General features: G+C 40.6%; 1 protein-coding gene across 1 annotated transcript in view; it reads right to left on the bottom strand.

The window, feature by feature from the left end:
* The window catches only part of STAC (SH3 and cysteine rich domain), a 75,434-nt gene that overhangs the window by 35,413 nt on the left and 19,412 nt on the right, over window positions 1-20,609 (bottom strand). Inside the window, exon 2 of the mRNA XM_064443970.1 lies at window positions 15,119-15,395. Within this exon, the coding sequence (XP_064300040.1) occupies window positions 15,119-15,395 (277 nt within the window). The remainder of the gene's footprint in view (window positions 1-15,118; window positions 15,396-20,609) is intronic.

A 20,609-nucleotide genomic window follows, 5' to 3' on the forward strand; every position in this document is an offset into this window, starting at 1 on the left:
ATGCAAAGGGAACCTTTACCATCCTCTTGGCCAGCACAGCTATGGCCATGGCACTGTTGGCTGATGTTTTTCGCCTGTTGTTTCCAGGCTCAACATAAGATTAATAGAGGGAGGGAGAACGAGCCCTACAGCCTGGAGAAATTTGAAAGAAAACTGAAACATTGGTAACAATGTGATGTTATGCTGACTGTATAAAGACAACTATATTAGGCATTTATGCTAAAGTGGGGGGGGGGGGGGGCAGGGGAGGACAGGATAAAAAGGTTCAAGTCTATAGAAGAGAGAAAGAAGAAGGGAAAGAGACACAGAGATACTGTCACCTCCAGCTAATCCAGCTATGACCCAACCACTATTTTTTATCGTTCCAGCTAAGAGGAATGTGCCAGTCAGAAATTGTTTTGATTTAAAACTTGCATAAATAAATACATTTAAAATTACATATTTTCCATAGAACTCCAACTTCTGCTGTGGGAGGCTGATAAAAATAATGAGTGCCTTGCCCCTGTCTCCCCAGCGCATTTGCAATTGTCACCAGAAAGCTGTTTCCATGCCAGAATTTATGGGAAATGGAGAACTTTAAGCAAGCTGGGCCACTATTGTAGCAGTGAAGAGTTTAGGATGTCACCTTAGAAGGAGAAAGAAATGTCCCTGAAAAGGCGCTGGTGCCCCTGCAGTCATCTCTAAGCCTTTGCGCAACCTCCTCTCCTGCCCTCTTTTTCATTTTTAATTAATTGTTTTTGTGTAGAAGCCCTGATGCTGAAAGGGAGACTATTTTTAAAAATTCCTCTATGTCTACTTCCTGCCCCTGCGGCTGGCTGCTGCTGGACATGTACTTGCCCTGTTTCTTCTCCTGCTTTGCCTCTGTCGAGAACTGTGGGGAGATCAGAGAATGGCATTTTCTATGCAGGACATTCACACCTTTAAAGTTAAAAATCTTGAGCCTAATTCCCCCAGATCATTAGGTTTGTAAGGATGAGCTGGGCATCCCTTTGCTTGCCCCTCCTTGGTCTTCAGACTCCTTGGGTGCCTCCCACCACCTCTGGAACTGCCCCCTTTATCTGCCCTAATACCTGGCACCCACCTGCTTCTTTTTCTTAACTGATGCTGGGACCCCATTGCCTACCCCAGCTGACATTGTGGAGAGGACAGAGGCACAGATCCTCAGCTGGTCATCAGGCAAACTACAGATTAAAGCCTGAACCCAGATTTCTCCAGCCACCCTAGATGTCTAACTGCTGGAAGTCATTGCTGTCTGATGCTTGCCTGAATATTCAAGTTGATGGACAGACAGTTGCTGGGTCCATTGACTGATACACAGATATTCACCTCACATAAAATTACCAGTACTATTAGCAACCCTCCCATTACACTTTCCAGTGCTAAATACAGGCTGAATGGATTGTTCAGAAAAGTAATAAAAAGAGGACGTAATAATTTTGTGGTCTGCTGTGTATTGTTCCTATCTGGCCCACAGATAAAAGTATTATGGCAGCTCTTGGCAGTGTCATTTTGGTGATTCAAAAGGATCAATTCTTCTTTTTTAAGGAGATGAAATTGCACTTTACAGACACCCTTCTCTTTTGACCTGACTAGATAGTCTACACTCATTTGAACGCTGTGGCAAAGGCATTCTATGCATGAATAACAGGCATGTGAGATGAAAAAGTTCAAAACACATGGAAAGAACTAAGCAAAAATCTTATTTAGGCAATTTTTCATGAATAACAGCAGTATGGGATTGACTTCAAAGGTTTTACTCTTTAGTAAGGGAGAGGGGTTTGTGTTGTTGGGGATTTTTTTGTGGTGGGTTTTTTTTTTTTTTAGAGTTAAATCTGCCAGCTCAAAATGTGCAGAGTTGTGGGTACGTTAATCACTAGCTCCTTGCGATGGGGTTACACTGTACAGGGACATCCAATAACATGCGGGAGCTAGAGGAGGAACCCCTCCATTTGGGACCAAGCTGCCAGGTCTGGACCTGACACCTTGACTGGTTGGAGTGTCCCATTCCCCTGAGTCCCCCCTGTGTCAGTCTAAACCAGTGGGGAGAAGTTGGGACTTGTATATTTATGTTCTATAGAACAAGACTTGATATCTAACTATGGTATCTGTCCTGCCAAATTAATAAGTTTCACGTTATATGTCACTGAGGGGTCTGTTTGAGTGCCTACCCCACCTGATTTCCCCATAATAATATCCAATGTTTAAATAGCAAGAAAAGTTGCCTTGCATGTAGGCAAGCTACAAAACAGTGCATAAAATTAGAACTGACTTCCTAGTGACACAGTTTTCTTTAGAAACGACATTCTGAGAAAAAACTGAGGCAGTAATAAGCAGGTTTTTCTTCAAGGCTGTTACAGAAAAGAAAAATATCCCTGCTGAAAGAAAGCCCCTTCTAACTTCATGGTTTTAAATCATACGTATCAGCAAGAGGAACTGTGTTTATTCCTCTTGCAAATCAACTCTCTAACTCCTTGACAAAGAGCTTCCAGTGCTGCCAGACCTTTGATTCTGTGGTTCAGGAACAATGAGACTTACTTAAAATGCAAATAGACCTTTCCTGATTTTTGGTCCAAAAGTGATTATCGTTCTTGACATCTGGTGATCAGAAGAGGATGAAACTCACTGCCCTGTGCTGAAAAATTTGGCCCCAAGAGGATTTTTGCAATGTACTTTTCACATATTCAGCAGCTTTGCTATAAATGTCTGTCCCTGAAAGGAAATATCCACCTCCATACTTCTTAAAATATCATCTCAGGTTTTTGATCATCTAAATGTTAATTAAGATGCTGGAATGCCATGATAAATAAACTAACAGCTAACTATTATTGAAAGAAAAACTCCCAGTCCTCTAAACGCCAAACACGATAAATCATATCTAATATTTAATGCTCTAAACAAGCTGACGCTGATATATATCAATACCTATTTTTCTAGGCAATTTTCTAGACTGTTGAGCCTGTGCTTGTAGCTCTTTGCACCATGTTGCTTTGCTGAGAAGACAGGCATAGGCTTGCCTATGGGAGGTGATGCTGAACTGCTCCAGAGATGATGATGGTGCCAGAGCTGAACAGGACAAGGGAACATGGAGAAATTAAACCTGGTGTGGTGTCCCAAATGAGGACAAGCAGAGAGCAATGGATGATCTCAGTCTCAACAATATTAGTAAACATAGTGTGTTCAGTAACTCTTCTTGAGATGAAGATGATGAAAGTCAGATTTCAAACAAGATCTCCATGCTGGCAGGCTCAGGTTATCTGTACATGTGTTCTTAACATGTGTTGAAATGAAAACCCATCCAGTTACAGCCCTTTTTTAGTGTTTCAAGACTCTCTGAAAAAGCACTGAATTTTGTAGGGCCGCTTATATGTGCCGAAACCTTGTTCTTTCAAGGGCCTTGTACCATTATAGAGGAGTTGGAAAACAGAAAAAACAATATCTGAACAAAAAGTAGGCTGTGAAATGAAGAGCCGGGCTCTGGGCCTGCTGAAAGTGTGGGAAAAAGAGTTACAGAACAAAAGAACAGTCTGCCCTCAGCAAAGGGATTCAGTATCATCTCTGGTCTGCTAATGGATTTTTAACATTGCCTGTTGCTTACAGAGCTCCATCATCAATGACCTTGAAACTAGATGCTGCTATGTGCCAGAACATTAGGACAAGCAATTAGGATTATACAAGGTTTAGTTAAAAAATAAAAGTCTGATATGTAAATAGCCAGTTGCTCTCTGGCCTTCTGCTGTTTCAAACTTACTGAGGTTTTTAGCTCTTCCTCTTGTAGCAAAAATCCTCCTTCATCAGTACAACCTCTCGGTGATGTTCCTGGTCTGTGTCATCAGTACAACCTCTCGATGATGTTCCTGGTCTGTGTTAGCACAGACTGACTGGCAGCACCCCAAGTGATGGCCTCGGCACATGAAATACTGGTGTGTGACTTACCATGGCCACGACTGCTCTCCTTCCCTCTTTTGCCCTTTTCACAGTAACTAGTAATGGAACTGGAAAATGGAGCAACAGAAGATAACTACACGTGTCTCCACCTGAAGCCTAGGGCATGGTCAGGATCTGGCCACACGTGGGCTTCTGCTCCAAAGCCACTTATTCCCTTGGATCCCACATAGCTGAGGAGGACTTAATCAGAAGTTACAGGTGTAAGTGACAGCATGATTTATTTAGACTAGAGATGATTCAGGACACCACCGTAAGTAACCAGGCAGTTATACCACTTTGGTGGGATCAGTTTTCAGGGAAGTTATTTTTACAGTCAGTCACAATGTGTTGCTTCTTTACAGAATTTTACAATCACATTTTATAACACAGTGTTTGAGCTTCTTTTCTACAGCAGTTCTGAAAGCAAAAAATGAAATGGTAAATGTGGAAAGACATTCAAATGAACTTTCAACCCAAGTGCAAGTTTTTTTAAAATCTCTTTTTTCCAGAAATAGTTACTGATTTCAGTGAAATCACACAAGTTGGGCAGAAAACCACTTTTGTTTACTACTGTCATCTGCTCAAAGAGTCAATCTCAGCCTTTACTGTAGGGAAGGGGAGACCTAGGGAGTGAAGTGATAGCGGGGAAGGAGTGTGAGAGACAATAAGTAGGGCAAAAGCTGTAATGTCACTGATTCTTCCATAAAACCTGGTATCCAGATCCTCTCCGCATTTGTATTTATGCTGTCTCACCCTTGACAAGAGCTCAGCATGTTTTTTGACTATTTCATTAAGAAATAGCCTAAATTTCCAGAAGGGGCATTTTGACAGGTGTCTTTTCATTTGAAGACATCTCTCTGTGAGAGACGCACCCAAATCCCATCAAGGTCTTAAGTGATGAATTGCTGTTGTTCTTCAGAAGTTTCTGTTTCAGCTAACAAAGAGTTTGTTGCCCTTGGAGAACACCACTAAGCAGTTCAGTCTGCCAGAGCTTGTCATCAGCTTGTTACAGAAAACAAGTGCTCATCAGAGGCTATTGCTCATCTGCTGCTTTCCAAGAGAAACCATCCTGTGTCCTCCCATCTGGTGGCATTTGAGATCCATCGTACTCAGTGGCTGTTTATCCCATTGTGCTGGTTTTGGCTGGGATAGAGTTATTTTTCTTCATGGTAGCTAGTATGGGGCTATGTTTTGGATTTGTGCTGGAAACAGTGTTGGTAACACAAGGATGTTTTCATTATTGCCTTGACACAGAGTCAAGGCCTTTTCTGCTCCTCACCCCCCTTGGCCCCCCTTCCCCCCCAGTGAGCAGGCTGGGGGTGCACAAGGATTTGGGAGGGGACACAGCTGGGACAGCTGACCCCAACTGACCAAAGGGATATCCCACACCATATGACACCGTACTCAGTAATTAAGCTACAGGGACAGTTGGTTGGCAGAGGGTCTGCTGCCTGGGGACTGGCTGGGCATCAATCCATTGGTGATGAGCAATTCTTTTCATTTACATTACTTGTCTTTCTTGGGTTTTATTTTTCTCTGTTATTTTCCTTTTCATTACTACTACTACTACTATTATTTTATTTCAATTATTAAACTGTTTATCTCAATCCACAAGTTTTCTCCCTTTTACCCTTCTGATTCTGTCCCCTATCCCGCTGGGGACGAGTGTGCTTAGCTGCCAGTTGGTGTTAAACCACAACACCCCCCCAGAGGTTATTAACAGAAAATGGACTTCCATGCTCAGCTGTGTTGAGGGACCAGATCTAGCAAAACAGACCAAGCACCTTGGTGTGACCTCTCCATATTTTCTAGCTGTAACACACATTGCGAGACAGACAACATCTCACCTTGCAGCTGTAAACAGATATGCAGAAGAAACCCCTGATGATGCCAATATGCTGTGCCTGGGCTTACAGAGGAACAAAATGAGGCTGCACATAGCAGCCTCTCATTTCAAGCCCATTGATGATGGAGCTCTGTCAGCAACCAGCAATGTTTAAAATTCATCCCCGTGCTTCACAAAAAAAGACATGGGGCAGCACAAAGTCTGTCTGGAGAGCTTAACGTGCCACTGATCTCAGGATATGAAAGATTACTACACTTCTGAGAGGTGCAGCTAGAAAAACAGGCAATATTAGCACTGCAAACAAAAGCTCCCTCATCAATACACCCAATCCTCATTTGGAGGGATCTATGCATTAAATTTATAGCCTTTCTTTTGTGATTACCGAGGAAGTGAATTAGGAACATACTGACTACGATGCTGTGATTCACCCTGGCTCCGGGCTTATACCAGCCATATGCCATTTCCTGCCTTGGCTGGGAAACTGAAACTCTTGTAGGGAGAAGACATAGACCCCTTTTGGTTTTGGGATTGTTTTTGTTTGGTGGTTTGTTTTTTTTTTGGGGGTGTGTGTGTTTGTGCAGTTTTTGTTGTTGTTGTTGTTTGTTTTTTTCTTTTTTCTTTCTTGCTTCCAACCCTTCTATTAAGCAGGAAATAAACTAGTTGTGAAAACAAAATATTTCAAGATTTTCAAGAACTGCCTGCATGTTATAAATGAAACTACAATGTAATCACAATTTTCAACTGCGGCGCGTGTCTTCAGAATTACAAGTCAGGGAGGGGATCCATGTGAATGCAGCATCCTTCAGCATGTAAGACAAACTTATGTCAAAGAGGAAAAAAGTTATAGATTGTGTATACCTGGATAACTAAAATTTAGACAGCTTAGAGAAGATAATTGCTGAAATTGCATTTACTTGCATTCATATTACCAAAGCAGAAAGAGCATGCAATGCTCCACGTGAGCCAAAAGGATCATTGCTCTCTGAGACATTCTTCTATATTAAGGACAGCAACAAGCAATCGTGGGTAGGCATTTTACTCTACATGGTGGCAATGCTCTATTTCTTGCAAAAGCATTTCTGCTAATTGCCTCATTTTATGGCTTCTGCAACTCATAGAAAGGTGAAGCTCCTAGTAATTTCCCTTCTAGATGATGCTGTTGTCAGCTATGTGGCAATGTAATTATCTACATAACAGTGATACTTTGGTAGACAAAGACTTTAAGTAGAAAAATAATGGTTTTACTAGAAGGTCAGCTTCAAAGAAGATGCATTTAATTTACTTATCTGAAAACACACAGTGTCCCATATGAGCTTAGGAAAAGTACATAGCAGGACATAAAGAAAGAAATCTTGTATTCTGCTTCATCCCTAGGTGTTTAACAAACCCTAAGCTTACCATTATGTTCTTCCCTAGGGCTGATCTCAGGTGAAACAGACACTACTGAGTAGGGTGTTTTATGTTTTTCAGTGTAGCTTTTGGTCAAAAAATCGTCCTGGCTAACATCAAGTTAAAATACTGATTGTAGAGATGTGCTGGAAATTTTTATTGTTTTCCATCCAATTAGGCAGCAAATGTTGGTCAACATCTTTAAAGTCTCTTTTCACTGAGGATTGACTGCAGTTTCATATTAATTGCAATTTCCCCAAAATTACAGTGAGCTGGAAAATTATCTAGTAACAAATGTGAAACATGCTTGATGCTGTTCAAGGACAAATTAGAATTTAAAATACATTTCCACCCTCTTTTCTCAGCTAAGCAGTTCCTGATTATCCAATTTACTGATAACATTCTTGCCTCATCTCAGAGGAGGAAGCCCTCCCAGAGGATAAATAGACTAAATATTTGCTTTTCAATATTTGCGTTAAAGTATGTTTAACTCTTTATTACCAAAGAAAACTATTAATTTAATGCAGGGATAATGTGTGGCCCTCTGGAACTACTTTACAAATGTGGGGCTGTATGAATTGGATGCGTTTTGTCATGCTTATTAAAAATGGGAGATGTACTGATGGAACACACCTATATTGCATATACCATTTGTGTTTCTACCTCTTTCCATCTGTTCATCCCCACTTCATGCAATTTAACAGACAAACTATCCACTTTCTGGAAAATTTGCAGAGTCCAGATGACATTATGTATACCTGACTAGTCTATAACTAACAGTTAACTGTATACTGTATAGTTTGATTAATGTAGTACTTAACTTCATATTTCCAGAAGACTTTTGTTTTTCTCTTCTTACAGGGCTCCTTTCAAAAGTGGGAAGGTCTACACTTACGGAGAATTATTTCCTCAAGAAAGAAATTCTAGGAGAAGCCAGGTTCAATTTCAAGCTAATAGATATGTTAAAATTATTATTTTTCATCAATTTTTTGCAGATGTGTGTTAAAAAATACAATGTTTCTGTTTGCCCTAAACCCTAGCACAGCAGGCGAGAAAGGACTGAAGTAATTCTCACTCACACCAATTCTCAGAAGTGTTAGAAGATTTAGGTGCCGAGAGCTATTTGGCATCAATTGGAGTGAGAACCTAAGTGTCCAGGAGTGCATTTACTGAAGGAAAGGAGCAGAGAGAGACAGGGACTTTAGAGCATTTAATAACATATGGGATGGCACCTGGTACCAGTCACTGACAAGGTTACACAACTGCCCCTTTTCCTCACAATCAAAACCAAAGGAGGCTGGATTCAGCTGCTTTTGAAAACCTCTTTCCATAGGAAAACTCTTTGCCCTCTTGCATTAATAATAAACAATATTCACACACACAGAGTTTCACACTGTAATAGTCTATTGTGTGGAAAACAGATCTGGGAAGTTTCAGCTGTGACTGCACAAGCCCATTGGAGAGGTGGACAAGAAGCCACCTCCACAATCCGCTTCAGGAGCATCTCCTCCTCACTGGCAGCTCATTACCCATCTCTACAGGGGACAACTCCCATGATGATGCAGTACTACCATGAATGCCTTCCCCCAAGGTCAACTGGGCTGGGAGGTGCTAGAGAGACTGGGGAGAGTGGAGGGCAGGGTGAACACTAAACAAATAACATTATTTTTTCCTTTATCCTGCAAGAAAAGACTCAGTAAATAAAAATGGATTTTATTTTTTTTTTTAAACAGCTCTGGAGGACTCCTCCAAACTACCATAGCCTTGGAAACACAGCTTCAGTTACACTCATGCTTCCCATGCTTCAGTCATGCTTCTACTTTCTCTAGCTGCCAAGCAGTGGTGATCAACCTGTGACTGTTTATCACATCCTGGTCCACCTGGATAATGCCGAATAAAGGCAGGTTTGGATCAAAACAGAATACCTACTTAATGGAGTGAGGCAGCAAGCTTAGAAAAAAACCAAGAATATTCTTTATGAGGCAGCTGATCAGACTGGAGGCAGAAAGCACTGTGTCATAGTTCCTGTGAAATTTTGCTATATTTAATAAACATCCACATAAATCACAGTCATATAAACACTTCCTCAAACTATGGCGTTTTTCCATTACTTATTAGTCGCAGTTACTGATAGTCTAAGAGAAGAGGTTCAGATATAGTGAGACTAACAAAAATGGGGGACCATAGCTCCAATCCAGATCGCTTTCTTTCTTCATTCCTGCATTTAAAAAGCTGGGCCGATCTATCAACTTTAGGCCTAGATTTACAGAGGATGTTGCATTACAGCTTTGGGGATAAAAGTGAGTGAATGTTTTAGTAGCCACAGCAGCACAGTGGAATAAAGTAATCGAGGCCACTTTTAAAAGATACTTCCAGAAAGAAATATTCATGGCACTTTGTTAGTTGTTTGAAAAGACGGTGGTAGGAGAGAGTAAATATTGAAGGGATGGCACAATTTCACTGCTTAAGCACTGTTGATTATTCGACTGGAAGTAAACTGTGCTAGCGGTTTACTACTGGTTTTATCTTTTTGCTTGCTTGTTTGTTTTCTACATTTGTCTCTGACTGGAACCTAGTTAGCTCCCTGAGAAGGCAGGTGCTGAATTATTTACCTCCAGAGGCAAATGTCTGGACACTCTGCATCCAAACCAGAAACTCGATTGCCCTGAGACCAACTGTAAATGCATATATCTCAGGTACCTGAGCCAGCGATGGCATGACCCAGAAGAGCCTGGTTTTGACTATTATTAGACATTGCAGACCACAATTTTGTCTGGCCTTTCTGGAAGTTTGTGGCCTTCTAGTATGTCTTTCCAGGCAAAGATACCCCAACATATATGTCAATAAAACAGGTGGTTGGTCAAAATTCTGTGTCAGAGTTAACTTTAAGTGTGGAATGAAACTAAGTACACTTTTGAAACACAAAGAAACGTACAATGTTGTTGGTATAAATGAGCAGCTATTTCTTTAAAACACAGCTTTAAAGGACTGACTAAAGTCAGCTATTTTTAAAAGCAAAGTGGCTTACTTTTTTGCTACACTACTTACATTTGACTTACATGGGAATATATTAATTGCATGTAATATGCTTGGAATGTGTGGAAAATAACATTTTTTCCATGTGAGTCAGCACAGGAAATGAACTGCAAATGAGTAAAATGTTGAGAAGTCTACAGAGGTTTTTTTTAAATACACAATGTTTGTCAAGAGTAGAGTACTGACATCATGTTTTCTTCAAGAGTAAAGTATCACAGAGATGACTGATGACACACCAGAGACTGAAGAAGATCAAGAACTTGCTTCTGATCAACATAGGTTAAGACTCTACTCTGATGCAACATTAATTTAATAGTTTCTGTCTTTGCTGGTGCCAGGCAGTTTTGCCTCCCCTTATTGGACATTGCCAAAGCTCACCACATTCTTGCTAAACACAGAAAATGGTAGATAACACGAAACAAACTCAGAGGTGTTCTGACTTGATTTTCTTTTCACAGTGATTTAAAATAAGCAAACCAGTGCCTTCTAAATAATGCTCTAGTGATACGTTCCACAAGATACTTTGATTTTTAAAATTTTCCCTTGCTGGGTTTAGACGTTAAAATATTAATAAATACTACTAGTAAGAACAGCAAATGAATGGGTTTCTAAGGCTCCTACTCTGACAGGATGTTCATAGGTGGATATATTTAGGAAAACATGTTACCCACCATGGAGCTGAATCCTTGGTCCTAAACTAACCAACGCTTGGAGCTCACAGCAGCAGTGAGTGGCAGAAAGGAGTACTGAGTCTGCTCCAACATACTATTGATTTGCTCTGAAATTATAAGAATTACTACCGTTGACTTCAGTATTAGAACTGATGATTGTATTGGAGTATTTGATGCTGCAAGAAGGCCGCACTAATGTGAAATGGATTCTCCATGCACTCCTCAGAGTTCCCTTGAATCTGAATTTTTCTCCTTTCTTTCATTCGGTAGAAAACTACTGCTTCTATATGAAGTTTTCCTTCTGTTCACCGAGGTAGAACTTTAGCCTCAACATCGTACAGGTAGTAGGAACACTTCTACTCCTGTCTTTAATGTAAGGTGTGAAGCACACTACTAATAATGTTTTTTCTTTTTTGAAATTGAACCAATAAACAGAGTCTTTTATGAATATGTTGCATTGCACTCTGGGATGCATGAAAAACATTGGAATGAGTAAGTCTGCATTATATTGATCCTAGTAAACATCTTCCTCTGAACGCTGAAACCAATTACATATATTTGGCCTTTCTCCTATGACTGTACTTCTGTCAAATGAACAAACAGGCACACGTGCAAAGGCAGCATTTGGCTCATAGTGCTTAACAATCAAGAAGAGATGATGCACATATTTTTTGTAGGAAGATAATGTTTCATGTTCCTTTGCTTTAATGTTGCTGTGAAAAGAGCAGCACAGGGAGCCTGCTGCCTCTGCTTCGAGTGTCCGATTCGCTCTAAAGCTACAGATAGATTCTGCCATGCCAGTGAGACTGAAGTGTGTACCACATGCTCATGCTGTGCACAGTTCATCATGCTGCCCTGTACCAAACAGAGCTGTTTAGTTCATAGATCAGAGAGCCATTTAAGGTGAACCTGGAATCATTCTTGGTGGCAAAATTGAAACCATCTAAAGTCAAGACGGGATTTTCCTGGACTCTTTCCCCCAGTCTTCAAAACATGTATCTGTCTTTGCCTTTATTCTCATCAATAAGGAATTTAAAGCCATAGACTCATTACTCTCAAATGTCACTGCCTGTGAAAAATGCAAATAGAGAGGACAAATAGGCTCCATGTTGCAAGTGTAAATTTCGAGTCCCTGCACAGAAGTAAATTTTTTTCAGTCTTTCTTTGGGAACAGACTTTACACAATTTCCTGAAAAGCTGCCTGTTTTGCTTCACTGTCCCCATAACTATTAGTTGCACAACTTATATGGATTAATTGAGCTGCAAACAGTAACATCCAGATCTCCTATGCTGCTTAAAACACAATGCAGCAAAACTAGGCATGACTGCAGTAAGGATCAAAGGGAAAGGATTACAGGAATAGAGTAGACATCTATGAGAATCAGGGCATCTAGACTCTAAGGCATTATAAGGTAAAACTCTTAACATCTTTTCTGCCATACCTCCAAGCAAAGATGTGCTGGAGGAGGTCAGAGCAATTCACCTGACTCAGACTGCTGCCAGACAAAATAGGGCATGTTAGCTTCTTCAGCAATTATGAAAAGCTTCTTTCTGTAATGAAGTGGCTAAGATGCAGAAAAGGGAAGCCCTCAAAGAATAGAAAAGAACAGAAAATGTTCAGAAGGCAGGTGGGGTTAAAGCTGATGTTTTGAAGCTTATAGCTATGCCTCAGGACTTTCCTATCCCAGGCGGAGGACAGATTGCCCAGCAAAGGAGAAGGGCACGAATGTTTATGAACCGGAGTTACTCCCTGCAAAGTTTGCTGCCAGTAATAATCCCTCTTGAGCAGCAGTGTTTTGAAACAGTATTGCTGTGTTGTGCAGATTTGTGATGATACTAATCTCTATACAACTTCACCAAAAACTGCCAGAAATGCGAAACACTTGTATTTGCAGTATATATTTGTGAAACTAAGCTTTGATAGAACATCCATCCACATTACAGAGGAAGACAAGTTCTGGGCCTGCTTCCATACATAAAGCTATTTCAACTAACTGCCTGTCTTCCAGACATCCTTTCAATCTCTGGACTATGAACTTCCCTGATACTGATGCTTTACTCCTTCTCCCTTTGACCTGTTCTTCCACTTAAAGTAGAAAGAACTTTAAAAGACTGGAAAATAACACCAAAATCTGGGATCAAAACTCCTGCTTTCCTGGATTCAGTAGAGCTGTGGTACAGAGAGGATGAAATCAGGCCTTGTGTTTAATTCTTTAATTCTTTAATTTATGGAAGCAGGATTGTCTTTCATCAGATTTAATGTTCTGCAGACAGCTGCCTTTTCCAAAGAACACAAATTCCCCACACAAGTGGGGGACAATGAGCACCCTCATGCAGAAAAGGAGATACCATTCTCTGAAAAAAAGTTGAGCAAATCTATCAGCATCTATCAAGAACTCACCATACTGCTATCTGAAAGGCAGTGACTTCCATGCCAAGGGACATGAGTTTCTTACAGTAAGCTGGACAAATTGCAGAAAATAGTTTATACTCAAAGACCTGCACTACTTCTACATGAAGCTAAACCGTGGTTTCACTCTTTGTCCTGCCTAAAAACCTGGAAATTGCACCATTCACTTTCACACTGGCACACTGACACTAAATTTACTCTGATCTACTGTGCTGGGACAATTGGGTGATAAGCAGCAAGAAGATCCAATCATGTGCAAACAAGCTAGCTGCAACAATGTGAATTTCTAGGGCCAGACTTCTGACCAGCAACTCCTGTAGCTTCCCACAGTGGTGATCATGCATGTTCTACATCTCCATCCACCTGCCACCACTTATTTCCTGACCTCTCCTTACACAGCCCCATATATAATCTGTAGCATGAAGGCTGGCTTTTTACCTTACAAGCAGGACTCAGTATGGAGTTGTTCTCTGCACACTGAAGAGAATAATAAATTATTAGCTCTGTCCACTACATCTGTCTGTCAGCCAGTCCCTGGCAGTAACTTACATACCCATGGACAGTTTTAGAGAGAAGACAGGGCAATCCTTCAAAGGTATAAAGTTTGTGTGAAGACTTGTGAGTAGTAGGGATCGGGCAGAAGAATCCCAAGGAGGTCTGCACTGTTATTTGTTCTGTTGACCTGGTCTCCTGTCCTGGCTTTGGCTGGCATAGAATTAATTTTCTTCCTAATACCTGGAATAGTGCTGTGTTTTGGATTTAGTATGAAAATAATATTGATAACACACTGAGGTTTTAGTTGTTGCTAAGTTGTCCTTACAGTAAGTCAAGGACTTTTCAGCTTCTCATTCTCTACTGACTGAGAAGGCAGGAGGTGTACAAGGAGTTGGGCGGGGGCACAGCCAGGACAGCTGACCCAGACTGCCCAAAGGGATATTCCATACCGTATAACATCATGCTCAGCATATAAACTAGGGGAAAGCCGGCTGGGGGCACCACTGCTCTGAGACAGTGTGGGCATTGGCTGTTGGGTGGTAAGAAACTGTTCTTCATTTGCTTGTCTTTCTTGGGTTTTATTTCTCTCTCTTTTTATTATTTTCCTTTTCATTACAATTTATTACTATTGTTATTTTATTTCAGTTATTAAACTGTTCTTATCTCAACACACAAGTGTTCTCACTTTTAATCTCTTTATTATCTCCCCCATCCCACTGGGGGTGTGGGGGGAATGACCAAGCAGCTGTGTGGTGCTTAGTTGCTGACTGGGGTTAAACCACAACATCTTCCAAAACATGTGTCCTAGGCAGCCAACACACACAGAAGCAGTCTGGAGCCTACCACCCAGCAGATGCTACTTCTTGCCCAATTGTCACTTAGGAGACATGGGAGGCAGTTGGAGGAGGCAGGCATGGTCGCCACGGTGAATGGGAACTGGGGGCAATGCAGGGTGTGGGGGCAGACACAAGGGACAAAAGAGTTGGAATTACTGCTGTGGAAAAGAGTAGGTGTAGCAGACATAAATTTGCAAGATGCATTTCTGTCATTTCTAGTGTAACATACAACAAAGTTTGTGCGTGGTGCTCAGTATAACCTGTACAAGAGAGGAATTTGACTCTAGCTGAAACCCTCACCTGTGATTTGTGATAACAGTATGTCTACAAGGCAAGAGATCTCTCAACAAATATAGAACTTGTATTAGCCTGTGGCAGATGTGACATAAATCCAGATCCTTTTTGCATGAATATTCTCAGGTAGACATCTGGGCTCGCATAAGTTATGGAAAGGTCATCCTGCATGTTCTAGCACAGACACACACACAGATGTAAAAAAAAAGTTTCTTACCAACAATCATGTGGTTGCAGACATCACAGAAGGTGGGTTTTTTGAAGATGTGCTCCTGGAAGATGTGAGCCTTGCTATTTTCTGGCAGCTGCTGGGCCCTGGTGGGGGAGGATGCCTGGCTCTCTGAGCTGGGGAGCTGCCCAGTGCTTGTGCTCACCTCAGGCATCAAGTCTACTTGCAGTTTCACATCGCTATTAGTCCTCTGGAAGAAATTGTCTGCACTTTTACTCCGCAAGCTTTTGGTCTTGAAGGAGAGTGATCGTTTCAGTTTCTGCAGCTGCAACAAATAAGCCAGATCCAATTACTACCTTTTCCTCTCCACAGCGAGGCAAGGCTCCTGGTTTTGGGGTGTGCTGTTGACAAGCAAACCTGGGAGCCACTGACAGACCTTGAACCATCTGAACAATAAAACTGACTTTAGATTTTAATCAGCATTTTAAAAGGAAAGAAAACAGATCCCAATCAAAAAACAAACTACTTTACATATGCTTTCTGTTAGACAAAAAACTTGATAGACCTAATGAATGCTTCTATCGGTCTTTTCTTTCAGGTACTACAGCAATGAGGTACTGCAGAGAGCTGTATGCATTGGAGACTATATCCTCTGTATTCAAGCATCAGAGAATTTAGAGTATTATTCATCCTTGCATGGTCCTTAAGCAGCTTGCAAAGCCATTTCAAGAACAGCTTTTAAATGGTGTTACAAGAGGAGTGAATTCAGTAAATATGTCTCATATACTTAAAATTCTTGATTTTGACAGAAAAAGAAATTATATGAAGTTTTGACTTAGAAATTCTTTTTTTCTTTTATTTTTTTAATGGAAAGAAGGCTAAGGAGCAGCAACAGTATAATTAACTAGCCAATTCATAGTTAATATATTAATTAATTAATACTAGTTAACACACATTCACATATCACAGAATCACATATAGTCTTGTATATTGTATTGTATATTGATTGTCAGACTATTAAGCATCAAAATAAAGCATTATTAACTTACATTTGTTAACTCAAACTTTTTACCTGTAAACTGTCTTGTACCTTATCAGAGGTCCTCTTATTCTTCCCCCACCCCCCAAATTTTATATAAGGCTGAGAAGGGTGCTAGGTGAGGCACAGAAGCTATCAGGATATCAGCTACACATATTTGCAGGTTTGTCAACTCCAACAGCCCACAAGTACAACTGGAGTAAAAAGGAAAGACAGCTCTGCATCCACTTCACATTTGCTACCTCTGAAGTGCAATACCACTCTACCACCTTTCACTCAGCATTATTCCAGCCACCGCAAAATCATTTCAATCACTGCTGCAATTCTCTGGGGGAATGCGATGTAACAACTGAAATTTTCCATGCTGCTCAGGCTGCCTGTGGTAACAAGCAGGAACAGTTTATATTAGAAACTGTTTATGTTAGAAGCAATGATGATTGGGAATCATAATTCACACTAATATAAAGGGAAGGAGTTCACATACTTTCCCAAAAAAGCGCAGCACTGGTCTGTCACACTGACTTAGTGGCCTCAGAGCACTTGCCTCCCTAGATTCTGTTCCTGATCCATCCGTCTTCTTTATGATGTAGCCGAAAGCATGCTGTCAGAGGCGACCCTCAAAGCATCCTGGGGGGAAGCCTCTCTTCCACCTTGAGACACAAGCAGCTTGATCTTGGAGAAGGGAGACACTCCAGCACTCTTTCCCATATTTCACAATAAACTCTCTCAGTCCAGCAAATAAAGAGGTGCCATGGCCTCCAGTTAATGGCGTTTGGGTTTGCTACATGGAAGCAAACTGCATTCTACTCCCTGAGCTGTTTCTCCACAGTGACTTTAGGAGTAGGGAGGGGTCAGAGCCAGGGGCCCATCCCACATGCACCACTCTCACCCACAACTCTCTCTGGGTTTATGGTAGAAGCCCTGGATCCAAATGAAGGAAATACTAACCTGTTTGCAAAAAAACTCAGTCTCTGGGGCAATATGTAAATAAGGGCAATTAAGCCATTAAATACTAACTACTAGGTAAGAGCAGTTTCTGGTTTCTGAAGCTCTTTCAGCTAAAGCCTACGTCATGGACCAGCTGAGCCCAAAGCTCACTGTACAACTGCACCAAGAAAATGTGACATCTTCCCTCTTCTGCCTGGGTGTTAAGTCACCAGCTCCTGAAATCACTGAGGTTGCTCAGTACTGAGATTACTTCATCTCCCCAGTGACAGCCAGGAACTCAGCAATAATTTACCCTCTTGCTCCTGAAATGCTTCTTACTGAAGTCAGACATAATTAGTGTAGCAAAACACAGAGAATTACAACACCACAAGGTGACTGAAATGGCATTCATTATTGATCTGCTATCCATTTCTACAGTGCCACATGAAGTTAATTAAATTTCAAAACGCTGCTTCTGCCACAGAAAGAAGACTAAGCTGTGCAATACAGTATTTATTTTATCATGAAACAACTGCCCTGCTAGTTTGGACAACGAATGCAGTATATTTTAAGGAGCTCTGCATTTACTATCCTTATCCTGTTCTCCTGTGCAGTCATCTGCCAGTCAAGGGATGTACCAGCAGGCTTTCCTCCTGCAGGCAGAGAAGTCAACAGTTTTCCAAAGAAGGGTAGTCCAGCATTTGGGCTATGCATGTCCAAACAGGTGCATACACACTAAGGTGAGCATGCAATTGTGCATACTCCATGCATCTCCAACAACAATGTTCAGAGAAGAATACACTTTCAAGAATGAGTTGACCAAATTACCGTCACGGATCTGGCAGACATCTCTGCACAAGCTAATAGTCCTCTCTGAGATGCCCTGAGCACTGTCCTGTGTAAATGTGGTTAATAATTTCCAATTAAGTGGCCATCTTTGTTGTTACCCAAATGCAGATTTCATACTCATTTACATTCAGGCTGGAAGACACCTACATGTTTGGACTTGCATTGTGGACATAAAACACCAACGGAAGTCTAAGCTATTATATCCCAAATAGGTTATATGTGTACAGAAGTGACTATGCAAAAATGCAGAATGTAGGCAACGTTTAGCATTTTGCACAATTAATTATACACTTTGCTCAGTATGGTTAAAAAGTACCTCTCAGATCAGAGTGTTTTACATCCAGCTTGCGTAAGTGAGAGTATACAGTGCAATAGAAGATTGGCATCAGGTTTTAAAATTTGATCCAACTTTCCTTTCTCATACTAGGCCCATGAGAGAATTTGAAATAAGGTACAGGTTTATTCAGTTTAATACTGACTGTTTACTCAGGAAAAGTTGGCTCAAGCAAGGGCAAGGGCGGGTTGCTGTACAGATAGTATAAATTATAAAACCATAAAAGTGTAAGTAATTATTATGCTGGAGTCAAGGGAGCATCACTTCCCTTAAATATCACCATGTCCTCATTTTGAAGTTTGCTATGGCCTAGCCCTGTTCTTTTATTGAGAGATTTGAAATGTAATTAAAGACAGATATGTAATATATGCCTGATTTTGATCTGCTGTAAATTGATTTAATGCACTTGAGATGCCATGGTCTCCTAATAGAGCTGCTACAGCATTCACCTGAGACAAGAATCAGCTCTTTCAATAGAGAGGAAAGTAAGCAAACTTTACTATTTATAATTTCTTTCTGCAGAGTGAATGAGTCCAAAGTTAAATCTTAGGAAGAAACACTATCAAACTTTGGAAAAACCTGTGACTAGGGTTGTTCTGCACTCAATACTTACTTCATCACTTCAGTGAAAAATCTTGCATTGTGACTGAAAAAAAAAACATTAAACCAAGCACAAAAAGGCTTTAAGAAACATATTTGAGATAAATCCCCTAAGCTTTTCACATTTTCTCCTCTGCAAGGAAGGCTACAAATTAGGTTTCATTTAAATAAAGATAAAATTCCAACAAGGACAAGAGTTTTTGTAGGATTGTGAAAGCATCACGAGACTTTACAACGTTGACACTTCAGAAACATGAACCCTTGATATCAAATCCAGGATGTCTCTGTGGCTTGAAATTAGAGTCAGGAAAAAAAGTTTGCCTCTATTGAAAAGCATTTTATCAGTCACACAGACTCTCAGTGACTGCACATACTAACCCTGCAGGCAAGGTAGAGATAAGTGCAACAGCTCAACCACAGAGCTTGATCAACCCATTTTTTTCCAGTATCTTCCAGCACAATCTCCGTCTTCCTCGGAATTACTGAATGTTCAAGCTTCAAGGGATTAGGAAGCACTGATGAACCGTAGCTTATCAGCACCTCCTCTTTTCCTAATTCCCCTATACTACTCTTCAATACAACTCTTCAAGTGCTATGAGCAGAAAACAGGAGGCAGCAAAAGGACAGCTATTGAAACTCATCTCTAGTGTTAACTAGGTGCCACTGCTTCTGATGTGAATGGGAAATGCACCTGCCCTCACCAAGACTTTATTTGACTTAAGCATTGGACGCACAAAACTCTTTTCTACACTTTTGGTTTAAGAACTTCCCCTGGAACTTGGGAAGATTTGACTGAAGAGGGATTTGAGCTGTTTTATAATCCCTAGCTTTGCAATTACAAAAGATAGTAATCCACCCTGCAGAGAGTAATTTATTCAGGCTCCTAGCTTCTCCCTGATATCTAGAAACTCTTTTTCCTTTGCCTCTCCAGCTCGTCTATATTAGAAGTCAGTGTGGCTCAGCAGGAGTGGATCTAGAGAAAGAAACAGGGGCTGTTGAGGACCCAGCGTACACACCATATGCATTTCAGGGCACAAAGCTCTCTGAACCAGACCAGCCCATTAGTCCTGGTGTCCATTAGGTGCACACCTGGAGCACAAGCAATCCCCCAAGTGATGCAGCCTGTGCTCTATGAACCATAAAAAGGGCCAAACTGGGGTGAGCAACAACTGGGAGATTTGCTTTGAAACCATACTCCCAAATCCAACTAAAATGCTAAGGTAAGTGTCCCCTATGCCATCACCATTTCTCTAGCACAACTTCTTCATCACACCTTGTCACCATTCAAAGCTCAGGAAGTCTCACTCCATTCACATCCTACACATACATGCTTCTGTCCCCTTCCTGAAGCTCCCTCCTTGGTGATCTCAGAATGAATGGTGATTACTAGAAGGATAAACTATATTATATTATATTATATTATATTATATTATATTATATTATATTATATTATATTATATTATATTATATTATATTATATTATATTATATTATATTATATTATATTATATTATATTATATTATATTATATTATATTATATTATATTATATTATATTATATTATATTATATTATATTATATTATATTATATTATATTATATTATATTATATTATATTATATCATATTATATTATATTATATTTGCTTGGGCCATCAGCTTTGGCATTCAGAGCAACCCTCATGGAGTCTGCCCGCATCAGCTTATTTCCCAATATGCTTGGTCTTGTTCCCGTCTGAGCCACTGTTCATCATTCTTGCCAGCAGCAGAGGCTCCTGTGTAGCGTGGGGCCA

This window comes from Phalacrocorax carbo, chromosome 2, assembly GCF_963921805.1.
Source record: "Phalacrocorax carbo chromosome 2, bPhaCar2.1, whole genome shotgun sequence".
In the NCBI taxonomy this organism is placed as follows: domain Eukaryota; kingdom Metazoa; phylum Chordata; class Aves; order Suliformes; family Phalacrocoracidae; genus Phalacrocorax; species Phalacrocorax carbo.